The sequence below is a fragment of the Boleophthalmus pectinirostris genome, unplaced genomic scaffold (genome assembly GCF_026225935.1).
Source record: "Boleophthalmus pectinirostris isolate CB_2022bp ecotype Guang Dong unplaced genomic scaffold, ASM2622593v1 HiC_scaffold_14, whole genome shotgun sequence".
Lineage (NCBI taxonomy): Eukaryota > Metazoa > Chordata > Actinopteri > Gobiiformes > Gobiidae > Boleophthalmus > Boleophthalmus pectinirostris.
In genome coordinates, this window is record NW_026571047.1 from 12,398,302 (window position 1) to 12,419,548 (window position 21,247).

The following is a 21,247-nucleotide window of genomic DNA, read 5'->3' on the forward strand; positions in this document are numbered from 1 at the left end:
TAATTCTACAGAAAGTGCCAAGAAAGGGACAAGATTGACCTAGGTCTTATTCAAAACCAACTCATGCGATTTCAAAAACTTCCCAATATTTGATGCAGACGTGTTAATTTTTCAAATTCTGGGCTGTCGTCCAGTAAAACGGTACACTCTCGACTTTGTGGCAATAGTTTGGGGAAGGAACAGAGTGTCCATGAATAAATTATTTTGTCAAGTCGGTGTTGAAGAAATTGAGTGGCCTGGAGTCTCACCTTTGCAGATAGATCTCACAATGCAGTGCAGTGACTTTCAGTAGCAGTCTACAGAAGAATGTCTATAGTTTGGAAGTAGCACTGCACTTATATGGCGGTGTAAGGAGAGTGCATACTTTTGGTCGCATGGTAAATGTCCAGCTCTGTAGATGCAAATTTATAAACAAGATGAACAGATTTGCTGATGTAGACTTGATCTTCTGACAAAACTTTGTAGGGCATGTTTCTAAATGCCAGAAGATGGAGTACATAAAACCATCAAAAGGATAAGCACATCACAGCTTAATGGGCCATTATGCAATTTTTTTGGAGAAGGGTTCACCACCTGCTTCTCTCCATACGATGTAATTAATTGCCAGGAAATTTCCACAGAATGGCATTAAACGTATCTATCTCCAAGGAGATAAGCAGGTGACTCCTCCAGGCCAAGTTACAGGTCAGATCTGTGGAGAGGTGAAGCTGCTCAAGGTAAGAATTCTTCTGTCCCAGACTATTCCCATGTCTGAAAACTGACCATAATACCAGTGCAAACTCTGCCCCCTGATACCAGCAATGTGTCATCTTTTATTTTGAAACTCAACCGCTTGTGTTTGTGAGAGGCAGACAGAGCCTTTCACATTCCAACAGAGACAACGGGCTCCAGTCGCAGTTTGGAGGCGGCAGTCTCAGGACAGATGGAGGGACATATTGCTCACAAATGAAAGTCAGAGCATTGGCGTTTGCATAGAGAAAAGGACATTCCAAAATCAAACAATGTGTCCAATATAATGCATGAGGTACTAGGGATGTCAAAAGTACGGCAAAGTATTGCCTTGGTTAAAATTACTTTAATTCAAAATATTAATCTAAATTTGAGTGGTTATGAATTGGTTAGACTTAATTGCTTATAAGACATATTTCAAATGGTTCCAATTAATTTAGTGTGACTAAAGAAAATATAAAATATGCCAGGGTAATCGCAAAAACATTTTTTTTACAACATTGACGACTAATTTGTCTTGAAACATTTGTAGTGTATTTAAAGAAGTCGGAGACATCCGACTTCTATCAAGTAAATACATCTTGTAAAAACTACTGAAAACTAGTTCACATCTTGAATGAAGTAATAATGAAGTAATCTTTGAATTGAATATGATGATACATTGAACTTACTGCAGACCAAAGCCAGGATCATGCGGAGTAACTTGTACGGACAGCGCATCCCAGCCCAGTTCTGCAACACACAGCAGAAATGGCCTGTCAGTGAGAAATATCACCAGGCACACACACGCCTTATACGAGCAAAGTTACACAAGTATTTACAATGTAGGAGGACATGGGATTACTGTATGGACAGCAAGTGACAAGGTCTTATAAGGTAATGTGATATCAGGAGAAAGAGTAAATGTCCACTATGTCCATTCAAAAGTTTTGTTGATTTACAATGTGACAATAACAAAAATATGCATCAACTTAGCTATAGGGCTATTAAAAAAATATTGACCACAATGTACTTTATTTGTCACACTGTTGAAAAAAGTCTGTATATTATTCACTTTGAACAGTTATGCACAAAAAGAATTACAAGAAATATTGCAAATTTAGTTTGCTTTTTCACACATTTTAATTTCTGATTGCACATTTTACTTTAACTTAAAAGAACACTATGTGCACTTTCTGGTGAAGGGTCCACTACCAGCTTGTGTTCATGGAAATGTCATTGTTTTGTCTATAAGGTCCAACAGTTTGGCATTAAACTGATCAATTTGCATGGGCACAAGCTTGCAATGCCACCTGGCCAACTTACCAATTAGATCTGTGGAGGGGTGAGCTCACTCACTGTATGAATGCATGTATTTTTGAGCAGTAACACACATTGAATGAATGCAACATAGATAAGTTTAATGCCATACTGTGAATTACTTTCAGCAATAATATCTCTCTCCATAGAAACAATCTTGTGGCATAGCCCCTACCAGAAAATTTACATGGTGCACCTCTAATTTTGTACATAAGGAAATCATTATTTTCTGTGCAAAATGTTTACTGTATCCCAGATTCAAATTCTTGTATTCTATCGTTGTTCTAGTATTGAAGTTAATTATTCACTTCATTTACCGCAATATAAAGGGACACTACATAGTGGAAACTTCAGTGCAGTAAAAATAGACACAGCTCATTATGACTAATTGCACAAATCATATCCATGCTCAGATCTCCAACTGCGATAATATTCCCCATTGTTTCTCTGTTCTGTTGAGCAATGATTGATGAATTAAAGTTTGTGTAAGTCCGTATGCTCAAAATGAAAAGGACCATCACCGTGCTGCTGAGGTAAGCTACAGAATGGCATTGAACTGCTACTGATGCTGCTTTCTGATGAGAGGCAATTTGCTTTGACATGTCTCGGCGGGAGAGCAGAGATATGGTATTCATCTGTAGAAGACGTCCATTCTATTTTGTCTGTTGGAGATCTTATTATCAGGCTGCTGACACTGAGGAGGTATGGGGTGCAGAGGTTCAGAGAAGTGCTTGCATTTCAGATATATAGCATAAGGAGTGTGATGTTCGAAGATTTGTTTTTCTGACACTTCCCCGCAGTATTTCGCTCCACGTTAAAACACCTTTGATAAACCCTAACGTCAAATGGAAAGTTACTGAAGAAGCCAGCGCTTCCTTTTAAAACATAAAACAAAGTTATCAAAGCAAGATGTGCCTTCGAGGATTTCCCAGGCAGACATCAAACAGTGCATTCTGTCTGGTAGAGTCTGTGTGTATGGTAGTAACCGTTACAGTCTGTGAGTCTCGACAGCGCCCCCTGGCCTGTCCACTGCCTGCCCTGATCTGAGCAAGAGGGTTAGTTAAAGTCATTCGTCATATGTAACGCTGCCAAGGGGAATGTGCTGTCCGCTCATGTGACACAGCGCCATGCATCCAGGGGAGACAGACTAATAATAAAGCCAGTCAAACATGTGTGAATGAAACAAATCAAAACTCCAGGTATGTTTTTGAAGAGGTAACATTATAACAGGGCTTAAAAGTCTCAGGAGTCAATTTTGTGTAATAAAGGATCTGTAAAAACAAAAACATATATATGATGACCGCTTCAAAAATAGGTCACACATACTATAAATCTATGTATCTTAATTATTTAATCCGCTGTCAGGCACATCTTGTTTAATCTAAAATAATCTAAAAAAAATTTTGTTTCATAATGTGACAAACAGGGAGATACAATATATACAAATGATGTCGGCTTGTCAACACTAACTTAATAACAGAATAAAAGTCTAATAATAAATGCAGTATTTTCACAGCTGGTTACAACAGCTGCTTAATCTGAAATTAAATTTAAAAAAAAACGAGAAGGCAAGAGAAACTGAAATATCATCAACATTAAAACAAGATTAAATGCAGGATTAGGTTGGCTACTGAGCTAGTGGTCACATAAGTGTAAGTTAGACAAAGAAAAACACTAACATGTAGGGACGGATATTGAGGGAGAATTCAAGCTTTTTTCGGGTTAGCTACTTTTGGTGGGCAATAAAATGCAGCGCAAGCAAAGTCTACTATATTTTACCCATTAAGACCTATAATATACATTCCACAGCATTGCAATGGTTCATTAATGTTAAACCTCGAGAACCTCTCAGCTGCACAGAATGTCCACTCATTATAGGTAGGGTTTCAGAAAAGGACTATAAACTTGTAAATACATGCAGTTTCAGTCTCCCTCTATTTTGCTGACATTTGACTAAGAGCTCACACGGGCCGTAAAATATTTCACAGCCGACCAGTAAAAATCTTTGTCACGTTAATATGACAGGTCTGTAACAGGAGGTTAGCATTCAATCTCCTCACTCAATGTCTCAAAGTGACATTTCGACTGCACTGAATGGCTTTTTGTGAACAATGTAGGCGACGATTATGATTGCCGTTACCATGACGACGTTGGCGAGGTGGGCCGAGCAGAGTGCGTAGACCCCCCCTGAGCCCCCCACCACGGGAGCGCGCATGTCGGTGATGGACACTGTCAGCGAGCCTGCAAAGAGACAGGGAAAGAAAGATTAGACAGAAATGTATTGGGAATTTAGATGGTGTTTAGTGTGGGCTTTTTTGAGGGGCAGGCTTTTTTGAGGCAAGCAAAACAAAGCTTCGTCATCCCCAGTCACCTTGCTTGCGGCTAAATATGAGAGCAACTATGTGCTTTATCAGCTGACCTTCACATACCCTTTTATTGTCTTAAAATGCCAGACAGACTGCAAAAATATTCCAAAAGGCGGATATAGGCAGAATGGATTTTTCCTTCAGGAAGCTGGCATTTAAAAGGAGGAAATCAAAAGCAGCAGGTGGATCTTGCTGAACAGGATAATTTGCCGAAGCTGCCTCGTGTTATATTCATGAGACAGTCTAATCTGGGATATGTGGACATGGAGGGGAGCCAAAGATGCAGCCAAATGTTGTTTTAATAGAAAAGTGCAGCGGTGTCTCGTGGCTGGAGAGATATAAGGCGGAGAATCATAAAGAAATAATGGAGCATGGGCCCAGACAGGGTTGTAATAGGCCAGTGCACTTTCACCGGCATAGACAACACAAACTAATCACTTCTTCTGCACATATTGCGAGATAGGGACAATTTTGCCTGTTAGCAGCGTGTAGAAAGAACGATTAGGAAGCCATTACTCCCCACTAATCACAAGAGGGCAGTAGAAAACCTACAAATTTACATACTAATTATTATGATGCCTTGGAGGTGGTCTTGTTACAGTAATAATGACACGCTGATTAATTGGGTTTTGCAAACTCAACCTGCTTCAGTATCAGTTTGGGGTGGCAGTACTCATCCAAAAGGTTTGAAGTTTGATTCTTGCTTGTATCATATTGCTGTTGTGTACTTAGGCAAGCCACTTAACCCACCTAACCTGTATGAATGTGGTGTGTATGAGCGCTTGGTAGTGGCTGTAGGGGCAGATTGGCAGCAGTAGACCCTTTTATTGATCCTGAGGGAAATTCAAGGTGTCCAGAAGCACAGTTCTAAAACAGTGGTCTTTAGTAAGTGATATTTAGTTACTTTGACTAACTTGGGAGCAAAGTCAGAACAATATTGTTAATTACCTAGCATAAACTTACACATTACATCTTACTGGCTTACATTGCACTCTTAATTTGTTTGTCCAAATAAATTCCAACAAATTATTAACTAACTATAACTATATTATTCATACTGTATCATAAACAGTTTCTAAATGAAAATCCAAAAATCCTGATACCAAAAAACTGACCAAAAATATGACATCTTACTTCATCTATCCAGTCCCCCATCTCTATAAAACATATAGATATAAAATGTATGCCATCTAAAACCCATCAATTAATTTTATTGTCAGTCATAATGTTATCTTTGGCCGGAGTATGACCATGTACACAATATCATTTGATCCTTATAAAGCAGCAGACGTCCAAAATGGAGACCTCCCCTCTGCTCTGCTGTGGTGCTGAGCAAAGATGTCATTCTTGATGCATTGCTACACCTTGATCACGTAAAGACTCTACTCTGACAGAATTCTAAGCAGACGCCGCCTTGTCCGCTACAGTCAGCTCCCTCTAATTATGCAAATGAGCTGATAAGAAACGCGCCAGATAAAACAAAACAACCTACTTTTGAATTGCAGCTTGAGTTTTGCCACAGTTGTGATCTGGTATCTATAATGCATGTAGTAGTATTCATATTCCTCTGTGCACACAGGTATAAACATGGGCCCTAAAGAATGCCTTGTCAGCCCACGATGGCAGCAATGATTATGGAGAGACAGATGGTAATCAAGAGCGCCTTCCCAAGTCATTCATCTCAACACACTGACACCTCAGACACTTCCCTACCTGGATTTATGGACAATTTGAAGGTTGGACCTCAGCTCAAGTTATGACAAGATTCACTACACTGCAATATTTCTAGACATCCACAAAGTTGCAATTATACAACTTGGTATCTGATTTGTTCAAAAATATACAAACTAGAGCAAGTACAGCTGTCTCCCCTCTTGAATTTGTCTTGTGCTGAGATTTACAACATGCCCAAGATAAATTTATGGCTTTTATGTAGCAGAGAAATGAAATGTCTTTTGATTAAATATTGATGGAATAATCAGATGCTGTCTGGAGTTGTGATGATGTTGGGGTTAGTGTATATAGGGTGAATGTAATTAATGCTTAATGTAGAAAGTGAAAAATAGATATGTGTGGAAAGAGGAATTACAATTTAAAAGCGTATATCAAAACTGATCAACAGACTTAAAGCTATACATGGCATAAGAAATACATAAAAAACATAAAAAGTGTCGAGAAATGAACTGGGACTAATGTGTTACATAAACTTGGTATCTCTACTTAGTATCTTTACAATCAATTATCTGATTTCATTGACAACAATACACACCTAAAGGGCGCATTTTCTGATCTATGTTAAAATGTTGTTTCCTCATCAAAAACATATACTTGTTTAACAGACAAATGCTGAATATTTATGCTCAGTTCTTCTCTTAAACAGAATGTGATGTGAGTATATAAATGTGGACCACATAATCTCAATTCCAAACCATAAAATTCATGAAAAGATTAATTTAAGTCAGTATATGAATATTCACACACAACACAAAATCATGAAGTAGGCCAAGTCCTGGGTCCTCATTCACTTGTATATTGTTACCATTTTAAAGAGTCTATTTCATCAGACATACATTTCCATGTTGTGATGTTTAATGTGACTAAATTTAAGTGCCTCTATTTAAATCTCTTTCCATCTAAAAGCTACTGGTTTATGTGACACTGCCATCTGTGTGTGAGGAAGAGGAAGCCTGGAGGAAGAGGCTGGCTCCGTGGGTGGGGGGTGGGGTGGGGTGGGTCTGAGGGGTGGCTATAGTGCATATTAAACAGGCTTGTCGTGTGGCTTCTCCTGCTTTGGGGGATTTAAGATTTAGGATTTTCGCACTCAGCAGCAGCTCAAGACGTGACAAGTATTTTTGGTGCACGCTGACACTTTCAAACAGTATATTGTTTATTGTGCTGTTCTCGGCTCGGGGGAATCTTTTTGTGAGCTTGCAGAATTCCCAAATGTACAGCAAAAATGTTGGTAAATTATGGGTCAGGCCAGGGAGATCTTGCGCAGTATGAGCTTGGATGTAAAACCAGACTTTTTTTTTTTTTTTTTTACATCAGAGTCCTCACTGCAGGCAAGCCTTAAGATATGGGTCACTCTTTGTAATACATGTCTCTGCTGGGATAAATTTCAAAACAACAGAAAGCTAATCTGATGTGAGGCTAGCCACTAACAGTGTCTGTAACTGTAACTTTCTATGGACACAAGGCAAAGCTGTAATAGGAAGTGCTACAGTGAAACTCAATCAAATGCTTAAGAAATATGGAGAATCATGAGACAAGTTGAACACAGATTTAGCATCTGATCTCTTTTGATAGATTTTTTGATATGAGAAAAACAGGATTAACAAAATGTAATCTAAAATTGTGCATAAATGGTCAAGAATTTGTTCCTAATGTTCTGCCTGGTGAAATAAATACATAAAAAACAAATACATGACTGCTGTCATAGCAAAAGAAATTTTGTCTTAATTTCTTTTGCAATGTTTTGTTAGCAAACATTTTGTAGCTTGAATTAAAACTCTCAAGTTACCAGTGTAAATTCATGCACTGTACATACTGATGTTTGATTTGTAAAGGGAGTGACACAAGTACTTTCCTTACAGTGCAATATTGGCTACAGTAACATGATTAAAAGCCCCAGCAGGCTCATTCTGAATGGATAAAGAGGACCACACTGGGGACATTAACATGCACTAAGCTGCATTTGTTGCCTCTCAGGACAATAAATGACTGAGGAGGGACAGTTAAAGGACAACAGCACCTAATCATTCACAGGTTCAGTCAGATGTGGAGAGGAGTGGTTTTGGAAATGCACCAACGCACCTTTTATAATTTTCAAGGTTGCGTTCACATTCTACAATTTGCTGATGTCATCATTTCAGATGGGGGGCAGGGGCTTATATAAATCTTTGGAAGGTGTTTTTGAAAGAATCCAAACTAATGATCCACAAATGCTGAATCTTATTATTTGTTGGAGATTAACTTCACAAACTGGCTATATTACGTCCTTTCAAATGACAACAATCACATTTTTGGGTTTAAATAATGACATTTTCTGAAACTAACGTCAAAACTAAATTTCACCATTGTTTGTTGTATTTATAACGACAGTGAAGACATTTAACTTTGTGCCAGTCTGTTTCATGACTACAATTTTAAACTACAGTATAGGCATGATCTCAGCCTATAGAAATATCTTGTTCATACAATTTAACTTCTTCTAGGAAACAATAGGACAATATTCTATCCACATGCTTTAGACTGTTCTTATATGCACTGTGTTATGTTCCTCCAGAGATGTGCTGCAGTCAGCAATCCCACGGCTAATAAACCGGGGAATGCATGATCAGATTTATTTACCAAGCTCAGATGATAGGAGCTGCAGGCTAATTGAAGAAGGAAAGGAGATGGTATGAGTTGGCACAGTGATTCTGCAGTATGGGACTGACAAGGCACTATGGAAAAAAGTTCTTAAACTATATACAAGTTAGGGCAGTGCAAACAGTCAAAATTTAAGATCAAATTGAAAATTGTAATTAATCACACGATTAACATAAGTGAAAAAGTTATAATTTTTTTGTCATATACCCCAACAATACAAGTGGGCTTTTCTTATTTTCTTATGAACACAGTGACAATTCAAACATTGTTGACTGTGTGCATATTATCTTTAATATTTAATGACACATTCAGCACACTTTTGGCTATAACACAAGACAGGATTGCCTCTGGTCATTCTGGTTAATTCTATATTGTGGTTAGAGCTCATCCCTAAAAAAAACCTAGGGATTCTGCAATTTTATTCACATTGAAAGGCGTGTGTTTCAGACTAACTGAATACAAGAAGATTTTTTTGGTGGCCAACTGGAAAACTGAATGATGTGTACTTCTAAGATTAACCATGACCCAAGCAAAATCATGAATCTTACCATGAGCTTAAGGAAATACATTAGTACATAGTACGTAGTATTGCAGTAACATGTGGATGGAAATACTTCACAAAACTCAGAAGTTGATTCGATAACTGATAAGAATACGATAATATTCACCTATATTTCAATTAACCAGCATCTGGTGAGTGATTCAATGACTAAATTATGTTTTCAGCTGACTTGTGGAGTATATGCAGTAGAGAAAACTCACTTAAATTTGGTCTCTCTGCTAAAGCGAAGAAAGCTCACTTTACTGCAGTTACAACAGCACCTCAAATTGCCCCTGCAAAACATGGACGAGCAAAAGTAATCAAAAAGGATCATGTAGCAGTAAACCTGTTAAAGAATAGAATCACATGTTTGTTTCATCTTCAGTGTCACGCAGAGCAGAAGAATTCAAACTGTCAGTACTGCCAGAAAACCCCACACCTCCACTGTCTCCGAGCTCATCATTAGACAAAGTACTTCAAGGAACCCCAGAGACGGCAGCAGCACACACCTCTGTAGACAAATACCAAACAACATCACAGCGCGTTTACTGCATGTAGGTCGAGACATTCAAATCAGCTCCTTTGTTCACTGAAAACTCTTCTTTTTACAGTACAAATTTAATCTAATCAGGTGTCACTCATTCAGTTTTCTCTTAATTATTCTTAAACATGCCAATTAATGCGGTTTCAAAACATGTTCTTTGTCAGTCCCAAGTGTTATTTTGTAAATAATATTACAGTCAGGTTTAAGTAAGTAAGTCTTTATTTATATCACGCTTTTCACAGACATTTTATGTCCCCAAAGACACTTCAAAGAGCATTATTCAGAATTATTCATTCACCTGGTGATGGTAAGCTACTATTGTAGCCACAGCTGCCATGCCACTCAGTGCCATCAGTCCCTCTGACCACCACCATCACTCATACACACCACTTCCATACTAGGCAATGTGGGTGAAGTGTCTTGCCTAAGGACACACACAATGATTGAATTGATTGTATTTAAATAACCTTGACTAACAACTGTTCATGGAGACCTGTAGCATGTTTTGGGTTGATGGGGGAAACCAGAGTGCCTGGAAGAAACATGCAAACTCCACACAGAAAGGCCTGGGTGACCTGGGGATCGAACCCAGAACCTTCTTGCTGTGAGGCATGAATGCTAGCCACTCAGCCACCGTGCCGCCAAAGGTTTAAAGGTGCACTATAATGTTTCTTGTCAGCTGTTGTCTCTATAGAGTTGTTATTATTGCACAGAAAATATTTATTGTTTAAAAAAAAACTTGGAAATGTTGCCATCTTACTATGAGTCACCCCTCTACACACTGACCCATAACTTGACCTGATGACATTGCCTGCTTGTCTCCATGGTAATAGATAAGTTTAATGCTATACTGATACAGCAATAATGTTACATAGTGCACCTTTAATTCTACAGTGAAAAAATACATTATTAAGACAAGTTAGATACTAGTTTTAGAATTGATTAGTTTATCAATCTATTTGACCACCCAAATATAAAATCTGAGGGTGCTTTGAAAGTGCTGTGAGTAAACACTGGAGACCCAACTTTACACACCTTAACCTTGGGTGATGAAAGAGGCCCTGAGTTTAAATGAAGTCCGCCCTGTCTGCACTTGGCGCAAAGGGAAAAATATTGTGAAATTTATGTAGCCCAGGAGCACAGGGGGCACTGCAAAAATCAATAGTCTTCACTAGTCACATCCCAAGTGCAGCAGAGTGGAGCAGCCCACAGCACCGAGCTTCAGCTGTACTGTATAATCTTATCTGATCCAGCAAGTGCACGGGCAAAATGAGCCTAAAATGAGAAAGACAAAAGAAACAAAATGTCTACGCAAGAGTTTGTCCTGAATGTTCTGGTTTGTGCCTTTAACAAAGCTGTAATACAAAATAGTTCATTCTCATCATGACTTGGGCGCTTATCACTCACTACTGTTTTTTCAGCCTGAGAAATAATAGCTGACCTTGGGTTGAAATGAATAAAATTCTTCAAACATCCAGATGAAAAAGGCCATGAAATCGCTTCCCCATTCTCAAGGTTTGGTACAAGGTGTTCTTCTTCTTCAATGAGGAAAAAAAACCTTCAAGCCACCCACCAAAGGAAATAAAATATACTGCTATCAAACTCCTCTGGAAGTCTGGATTCCCATAATGCACTGCAGCTTCCTTGACAAAACTCAAACAACTTCTGAAAGACTGTATTACACAAAAATATTCCAATACAGTAGCTCCATAAATAATTGGATCCTGTCTGATTAGCTAATTAAAACAATTCGGGTTGGGTCTAAATGTTAATGAAGGAACACTATTTACCATTTATACCTGAAAAATATGCATTCTTGGTGAACAGGGACACCTTTCCACAGATTGGAGATAGATATGTTTAATACCAAACTGGAACATTCCAGGGTAAAGTAAATATTAAATATTATTAAGGGTAAATATTATCTCCACAGAGACAAGCCGGTAGTGGACCCTCCATAAGATGCATTATATATCTTTAAGCATCCATTAGTAGAAACAAAGTACAATGCATAAATATGCAAGTCAATGTTTATATAAAAATTTAGATAAGGTTAAATTGCAAATTATTATTTTAGATTTCCTTCTGAACAATCTAAAAGATTGTTTAGAATGTTTTTCTGTACATAGATGCTCATTATTAGAGCAAAATTAGCTTTGCACACAATGTCTAATGCTGTAGACTGTCAATAAATAATAAAACATCAGCACTTTTAAGTCCTTTTACCCATAATACATTGCATCTCCCTTCACAGAGCTTCTATGAGGCCACATTACAGACTGAATGCTGATGATGTTTGTTTGTGAGTAGAGCTGTGGGGGACTGCTGTAGAGGAAGTGGGCTCGGTGTCACCCAGCGAGGGTTCACGTCGGGTGGGACAGGGCGCCAGGCTATTACCATAATCACAACGCTGTACCAAGGTCACCCTCACTCACTCAGAGCTCCAGTCTGCACCTCTGGGAGCACTTCACAGTCACATGACCAGACCTCTCCAGCAACACCAAGGTCTGCACTAGTATGTGCTATAGAGCAGGATAATGTATGACTGCAGCGAGGTGGAAGAAGGAATATCACAAAGCAAGAATTCCACTGGATGAAGAATTCTACTTCTTAGAAAAAGAACAACAACAAAAAACAAAACTCTTAAATAAATCCAATTAATATTATACAGTTCTATACATCCTTTAAGTTGACTTATCTTGCAAGGGTATCAAACTTTTATTAATTGGCACTATCACTATACGCCAAACATAGCTGCTAATACATTGTGCTGTCTTTCCTACCCACATCTAAGCCAGAGCAGGTATGTCTATTCTCCACTGTCATTTGAGTAATGATATTGATTTGAAGAGGCTATTCAGTCACGGACACATGCTCTACAAACAAACAGCGTAAAGGACAGGAGTATGTGTCCCCTAATGTTTCATATCTACGTGATGACACTTGGCATACAGCTGAGAGCCCTTCAAACAGACGTACAATGGGAATGAGAATACTAGAGCCAGCGGTGACATGAACACACGGACACAAGCCAGGCCATGCCCCCTCTCTTTATCTTCAGTCTATCAAAACACTGGAATCACTGGCCAGGCCTTTAAATTTCACCATCTCGCATGGGTAGCCATCAGAGTCACGGGTTGCAATCTTTAGGCTTACATTTCATGTCATAAAAGATACATTTTATACCTAGTAATGAATGAAATACAGGCTCTAAACATTTTACAGCTGTTATTCATTTTAATTATGCTATTAAAAATAAGTGCATAATTAGGGACAACACATTTGACTAGTTGTTCCTTTTGGGGCTCATTTTTGTTGGGCTCGGTTAGCTTGTATTTATTTATTTTTTTCAAAGGCTTGGTTGCTTCTTCCTCTCTGAAAATTTGACAATCCTTGTAGTCACATGTTGAATTCTTCCTGCCTGAATGTATCTCTATATTAACGCAAATGCAGTATGAAGACGTGGCACCGTCAGTTTATCAGTCTCAACTTTGCTCCAGGAAAAACTTGCTCATTTCCCTTTAAAATCTCACGGCTGTCAGCTTACACTCATTTAGTTTATTGAGCACCAACGAGCAGCGTTTATTAAAAACGCATTTAGGTTGGGCTTCATCTATGCCTTTGCTGTTCCTGCCTGCCTGCCTAAAATGTCAACTAAAATGATTAAATGTACCCAACTAAATGTCTTTACATAGCATGTAGGCACTGCCCAACATAAGGAATTTGATGAAAACAAGGGAAGGGAAGAAGATGATACAGTGGACAATCACATAAAAAAATAAAAAAATAAAACATACCACACACTTCAACTGCTCTCCGTACTGTATCGAGAGCTCTCACTACAGCACAAAAATGAAATTTCTCAGAAAAATCTGTAATGAATAAAAACTGTTTTTTTTCAGCCAGAACAATTACGATCAATGCAGTATGTCCTCACCTTTTATTCACAGTTTAGTTTCGTAAAGACTGGGGTTCATGCTGCATTTAACATGATTCAGTTTGGCTGAAAAAAAAATTGTGACTGACCGCTGTATCAAAAAAAGCATAAAATGCTATCTTTTTAGAAATAGTGAGATAAAACTAGGCACTTATCCAAGCTACCTGTAATTCAATCAAGAGTTTCCAGTGGCTATTGTGATCCTCTTAAATGCTTGAGTAGGCTCATTTTGAGACCAGATACCCATCCTAATACAAGAAGACACACTAGGAGAAAATGTGCAAAGCATTTTTTTTTCCGGGGGTAACATGCTTACAGGCTCTGTCACTATTGTTAAATATAAATAATACAATGTAATGAAATATCTGCATCCAGGTTATTTTCTGTGAAAATTATTTTGATCTCAGCAAAATATTAGCCAATACATTTTTGGGAAAACAGATATTTTGTCAAGACTAAAGATTTGTATGTGAATATGCCCCATGCCTGTGTCTAAGCAATGCCCATTATGTAACACAGAGAGAGCGCTTAGTAATGTAGACCTGTAGTCATTTGGAAACCCGATAGGCTTTTATTAGCCAGAGCGCAGAAACAATCGTCAGGCTAAATTAAGACTGACAATCTTCCCCTCTATGGCCATGGCCCACAGCTGACACCAGGCTTCGCACCAGAACTAAATTCATCAGTCGCTCACAGATTAAACACTGCACGTAGGCTGGCACCGCTACATAATGACACCATCAACCAGTCGGCAGCAATGAGGTTATACAGACATGCTGCCATTTATCACATTTGCATTACAAATCCCCTCCAGGATGCTCAGAGACACCCCTCCTCCACCCCCACAGCACTCTCCTCTTGACTCAGGGCACCAATACATATGGAGCAGAGGCACGCCGCTACTACTCTTCACAGTTTAGTCACTAACAGCAGAGTGCACAGCTTAAATATCCTGATGCATAATTTACAGCAGACCTCTATAGGCAGTGTGCACATGAGGCTGTTCACATGCAGCTAATGTGCTCACAAGGTCCAATACTATGAGACTGAGGACTCCTTATTATTCTGATCAGAAGTCTGTTACTGTTAGAGCAGGATTTCTCTCATCAGTATCACACCATACTAATGGGGGATTTATAGCCTCTGATGTATTGGGATAGATCCCAAATGTTCTTTAGTAAAAATGGATTTGTGGATATTTTTCTCTCTTTTTAGTAAAGGGGACATATTTAAATGGCCTTTAATTAACTTTTAAACATGATATAATGGTGTTCCCTCATCAGTGCCTTATTCAAAGATGGCTTTTTGTGTGTTTATAGTAGTTAAAGGGGACATATTATGCAAAAACAACTTTTATGAGGGTTTAAATGTGTTATAATTGCATTCCTTAATCAGTACCTTATTCAAAGTTGTGTTTGATTGATCATGCATGTTTGAGTTCTCTTTTCACCTACTACATACTACTACATACCCTCTATCTCTACCCACTTCTCTGTACTTAATTGCTATTACTGAAAGAATTCAGACCCCAGGTCAAACAGGAGTGTCAAAAAAACTGTCACATAGCAATATCAACAATAATGCTACATGCATGCTACTTACAGGATATCAGTCCTGCAGTGGAGCCACTACTGTTATTAACCTGTTTTAGATCAATAGTGAGGAGTTTACACTGAATAAAATGTAAAATGTTTATCTATGTTTGTATGTTATAGATTATTACAATACCCAAAAAAGAACACTGTCCTCTTTAAGGTAACTATGTAATAAGCTCCAAGTTCAGAACAAATGTATTTGACATCTATTAAGTAATTTTTGCCAACAACAAGAGATCCACAAAATAAAATAAACAAATGAAATATACATGAACACATCCCATGTGTTTTGAGAACTGAAGTAAAATGATTCAAAGTTGAGCTTTCCCATAATCCCGTTCTTTCCTTCCTTGTTGAATCTTACATTGCGGACAGACAGTGGCAGTCGTTGTGAAGCAGGGATACAATATTGACACAGTAGCGTCTGAGCTGATTTGAACATAAAAAGAATATGACAGACTGATGCCTGCTTTCATGAAAGGCTGTCTGGAAGAGGGACGTGTCAGAATCTGTGTGACGAGCACAGATGTCCCAGGGCTCCTACATCTACAAGGGAACCTGGTCTTGGCAATGTGTGATATGTTCAGACAGACTGCAGCAACTGGGGATGAAGAACTTGAAAAAACACAAATAGGTGCAACAAAGCAGGTGTGGTTTGGGTGAAACGTTGATACATATTTCCCATCATCCTTTGCAAAAGAAGGTGACAGGATTACTAGATGGTATTACCACATAGGGATGTATATCTCCCATCCTGGTGGTATACATCAGTCCTTAAAAGCACCCACTGAGCTGCAACGCCACTGTAACTCCCAAGCTACATGTGTGCACAAAGTGATCGCACCATCTGACACAACTGTGGTTATGAGCAAAGTCAGACACACCATGAATATAAACATGAGCCAAAGCAGCGGAGAAAAGGGAAGACAGAAAGGAAAAAACCTGCAGTTCCTTCGAGCTGAAAATCTAAAATACGGGACAATTTTCCAGCATCCACAAGCGATCACACATTTATCAAGACTGAAGGGACATGGTGGCACTGTATAAAACAGGCAGCTTTGCTTAAACATCACAGCAATGAAAGGAGGGATAGGAGAGGGGAGTATGTCATGTATGTGCGGGATATGTGGCAGGCATTTTCATGGTTTACTTATGTAACATGGATAATGGTGATTGATATGACAGTAATAGTGCAATGGGCTATTTACTAGGAGTTATACTAACCAAAGAGAGAGAGGAAAAAATAGCTATATTAAATGTTTTCAAAGCTTACGTTTTAGCTTAAAGGTTTACTTTTAGGTAAACTGCTTGTTTCCATGGATATGTTATTGCTTTGTCTGGAATGTTCCACTGTATAGCACTAAACTTACTTATGTCACAGTTTTTATTGCTGAAAATACCACCTGCTTGTATCCTTGAAAAATAGTGCCAAAATAATGCCATACTGTGGAACCTTCCACGGTAAAACAATAACATCTTGATGGAGACAAGCAGGTGGCAGACCTGTAACCCTCTTTTCAAAACACTAAATTCCCTAGTTTATTTATGTTACTTCTACAGAATTGGGTAAATACGAAGTACATTTGACCACAGATCATTGAGCCATACCGAAATCCCCCCAGCTGTGTTCAAAGCCTCTGATGTTTCACCTTTCCCTGAATGTTCCTGCTCCCTTTACAGAGCGACCATAAGCCCTGACCCCCCACTGCTCCTCTGAGGCGAGTCCAACATAAAATGTTAGCATCTTCTCTGTGTTTCCTCTCCAGCGTTTGTGACTCAGGCTGCAGCTTAAATTTGCAAATGGCTTCTCAAACAGCACTTAGGCTAATTCCCCAAAGACGGGCTCTGCATTACTCTCCCACTTTCTTCAGCTAAGTCCTGCGCTTGCTCCCCTGTTCACTCTGCCTCTGTCATCACCACTAAAATAAATCAAAGCTATAATAATTCATGAGCAATAACTATGTGCGTGACAGGGAAGAGGGTTATGACTTTAAAGGGCTCTAAAGGATGTACGTCTAGATAGGACATTGACATAGGTTATCAGGGCTGATTTGGCATGTTGCCAGAGCTGGTACAGTATTTTTAACACTGTTTTTGTCTTATAGAAGGACAGATTTTTAAAGATTCAGAGAGTGATCTAAACTTGACAAAATTGCAGTCTTACATAAAAAGATTTAATGTGGACTCAGAAATAGCAACACATATGCATAAAATGGATAATTTCAAACATGAATAGATTTACTTAATAATTAGGTAATATTTATTTTTTATAATTTATTTTTGGAAGGTTGGTTAATCACCACAAATCAAATGCTTCAAACTACGTGTTCACTTTGAAATTCATATGCGAAGTACATGTTAATGGTATGTAAGAATTTGTGTTTAAATTCTATAAACATGATCTAACCTGTGTCCCCAGATATGAGGTAGACAATCAAATCAAATATAGTGTTTACTGATGACAATTGTAATGATGATTTATTCTTAATTACAAAAACAATGAACATGATGTCCCATTTCTTTGGTGCTATGGTTCCCAAGACAATCACATCAGAAAACAGAAAGAGCCTCACAACTGTCCTTCATCTGGGCTGCCAGTTTCAATGCTGAAATCCAGTTGGTTTAAACCTAAACTGCAACTCTCATCTGAACCCTCACTACCAAAAATCCAGCACCTCCAGCCAGTCATGAATCAGTGCCTCTGCTGCTGCAGTATTTGCTGTCCAAGTACTGAGAATGAGGAAAACGTGTGTGTGTGTCTTCTATAAATTAAGGCACCAGCAACCCAGGTTTATGATTATAGTACTTTTTAAAAACTGTACATGCTACATACAGTTCTATTAACAATTTATCCTTTTCTGTTCAGTCATTTCTTTCCTATTAAAATAAACCTAATCACACTGTAATCAAATATACTTAAATGAGCAGACTAACAAATAAAAAGCTTTTAGATGCAGTCTCTTACGACAGGCCTGGATTTTAAATTCCCACCTCCTCTGTGGCTCGTCGGAGAATGAGAGTTAATGAGGTTTCTTGTCAACAAAGGCTTGTGCAGAGCTGTGGCTTGACCTCTGGGCACAGCGAGTCACTCCACTTTGCTCACATCAGCGACACTGCATTTATCAAAGCACCGGGGACAAGAGCCGGATCAAGTTTATCAAAAAACATCAAATAGGTCACTTACAATGTCAGATAGAAACCAAGGCTCCACCAAATCGGTGCTCTGGGGAGTTAGCTTTATGCAGGTCTAAAGGCCAGATGTGATAAATGATAGTAGTAGTAAAATTGAAAAGACAAATGGTGTGTATTCCACAACAATACATGTTGAAGAAGCAGTAGAACCCAACTAGGTCACTTTACTGTTGACAGTGCAAAAAGCTGCAACCAACTGTCAAAATGGCCCCCACTGTGTGATGATCTTTAAAAGGGGAAACAGGGCTTTTGGCATGGGCTTTCAACATTTAGTCTACATATGAATAAATAATAAATGTGTTTATTTTTAATACAAAAAAACCTACCAGCCAGTACTCCAGCCATGTAGAGCAGGCTTATCCGTAAGATGCCGTGGACCATCTCCAATGGGACACCGATCATCAGCTGCAGTAACGCATTGAAGCCCAGCTGCTCCAAGCTAAAAATAAATAAATAAATACAAATTAAATCAAACAGTTTCTGTCTTAAGGCTGAGATTTAAACATAAGAATTTATATATAAAATGTTTCTTTGGTTTACATATTCTACACCACTTTTTCAAAAGTTAACAAATACCAATAAAAGCAACATTACAAAACGATACAGACCATAATCTGTACACTGGCTTCCTACAAGTTAAAGGTATCGCAAATGATGGACTAGGCTGACATAGTTATACTTTTACAAATCTTTATATGATTGTAAAAATATTGTTGACTGTATAGAATATAAGGTAACTGACAAACCATACCCAACGTGCATGAACATATAGCTAAAGAATCGCCACACTTGAGCACGGTGGCCAGGATGGTACACCAGGGGGCTCTTCATGAAGTCAGGCTGGTAGGTCTGCAGCACCCATTTGTTTAACATGATGCCGTAGCACATAAACACGATAATCTGAAACAGAGTAGAAATCATTATGGTCCTTCTATTGGAATCAAAAAACATGTTTTAAATAAGGCGACTTCTCCCTTTTCGGTATTCAGCTGATTATGAAGTCATAAACCCCCCGCCACATCTGGTTCTACTCCATTAACTTCCCTTCATACAATAATGAATCATTCTGGTCTTGAATTAAAATGAATGTGAATCATTATTATAATTATCATAACCCTATTGTTACTGCAGACTGCAGCACTATTTGGGCATATTAGGAGAGCACTAGGCTGTTTTGTTTCCCTTTTCAACTGTGATGATTTTAGGGCCAATCAAGTTTTGCTTAAAAGTGGATTGCTGTTTAATCTAAAGTCATTCACATAGACATGTGCCTTAGAGCTACTTGACCTGCTTTCTTGTAACCTGTTAAAAAGAAAAAAAACTTGAACACATCGGTTTTCCAGTTACATGAAACTATAACAGTATGGCTGATGTATGTGAGCATTCGGCTGAAAATGCAAAGGGCTTTGTGCTTGTGTGCGGATGAAAAACACAAAAAGCATCTGTGTTTGTCACAGTGCTAAAAAACATACCTGCACGATGGTGACCACAGCGATGAAGACAGGTGGGGGACACAGGCGGTTCTGGTGGAAGTACCAGCGGCGGTCAGTCTCACAGGGCAGGATCTCATAGGCCACATATCGGACAAAACGCTTGTACAGGCCCAGCCCCGTCTCATCCAGCAGGATCTCCCTCTGCAGTGTGCGCCGCCCATTGGCGATAGCTCGTCGGAAACTACTCGAGCGCTTACTGCTCATCTATGAAACAGGAGAGACGTGTTTGTGAAACACACAACTCTTCACCTTGGAAAAATGTCAGATCATAAAGAGTGTAAGTCTATAATGCCATGGATCATTTGAAAATGGGCTGAATCCAAAGAGAAGGACAATTCATTTTCTTTGAGCAAGTCATAATGCACAGTTGTTGCTTTTATACATGCCTGACAAGGGTAAGGACCTGGTGAGACATGGAATGGTGTACTGGGTATCCCCAGTACACTGACAACGCTATAATGGCCGAAGTATATGTCCCAAAGGTAGTCTATTATTAGAAATAGGTCAGGGGAGTGTGGGGGCCAGTGCCACTCTCTACATTCTCATGCCACAAGGCCACGCATTGTGGTGCACCATAAGGACCAACTATAGTACTGTCAAATAGTCCCTGCTTGAAACCTGAAAAACAACTGTATCAAGGTTCTTCTTCATTTGTCGTTCCAACATGCAAAGACACATGAGAGAACAAAATTTGGTCCTCAAGGCCCAGTGATTATGTATAATTTGATTAAATGTGCCCAATGAACCAAACCTTTGGTATCAGCTCATAGCAGCCTGCCAAGCAGTAGCTGTTTGTTTGGAGAAGCACAGTCCAAGTAGCACAAACGCTAAACATTTTTTTGTATGCATTTCACAAATTGCATCTTCTCACGGGGAGGCGGATTTAAAAAAAAAAAAATTGTATTACATGACATGACACATTTTAACATTCACAACCTTTTTGAAGTAGATGAAACATTGGGTTTTACATAGGAAACAGGATTTTAATCTGTAGAGAAGTTATCCATGTGACTAATGATCAAATGATCAGAGATAGAGGAGTCAGCGCTCACAGTCCTGATCACAAGAGAGGCATGAAGTTTATGTAAGAGTTACTTTCATCATGGAATCACAGGGGACTGGGTGGTACATGCTTATCTGCTGTTCCTTCACAACACTGAACACTTAGTTCATTGTCACA

The 21,247-nt window shown here is 38.7% G+C and overlaps 1 protein-coding gene across 1 annotated transcript in view; it reads right to left on the bottom strand.

Moving 5' to 3' along the window:
* Positions 1-21,247, bottom strand: part of rhbdl1 (rhomboid, veinlet-like 1 (Drosophila)) — a 48,056-nt gene that overhangs the window by 807 nt on the left and 26,002 nt on the right. The window contains exons 3-7 of the mRNA XM_055150250.1: positions 20,047-20,271; positions 19,326-19,474; positions 18,901-19,013; positions 4,169-4,269; positions 1,401-1,461 (exon numbers count right to left, since the gene is read on the bottom strand). Coding sequence (XP_055006225.1) covers positions 1,401-1,461; positions 4,169-4,269; positions 18,901-19,013; positions 19,326-19,474; positions 20,047-20,271 — 649 coding nt within the window. The remainder of the gene's footprint in view (positions 1-1,400; positions 1,462-4,168; positions 4,270-18,900; positions 19,014-19,325; positions 19,475-20,046; positions 20,272-21,247) is intronic.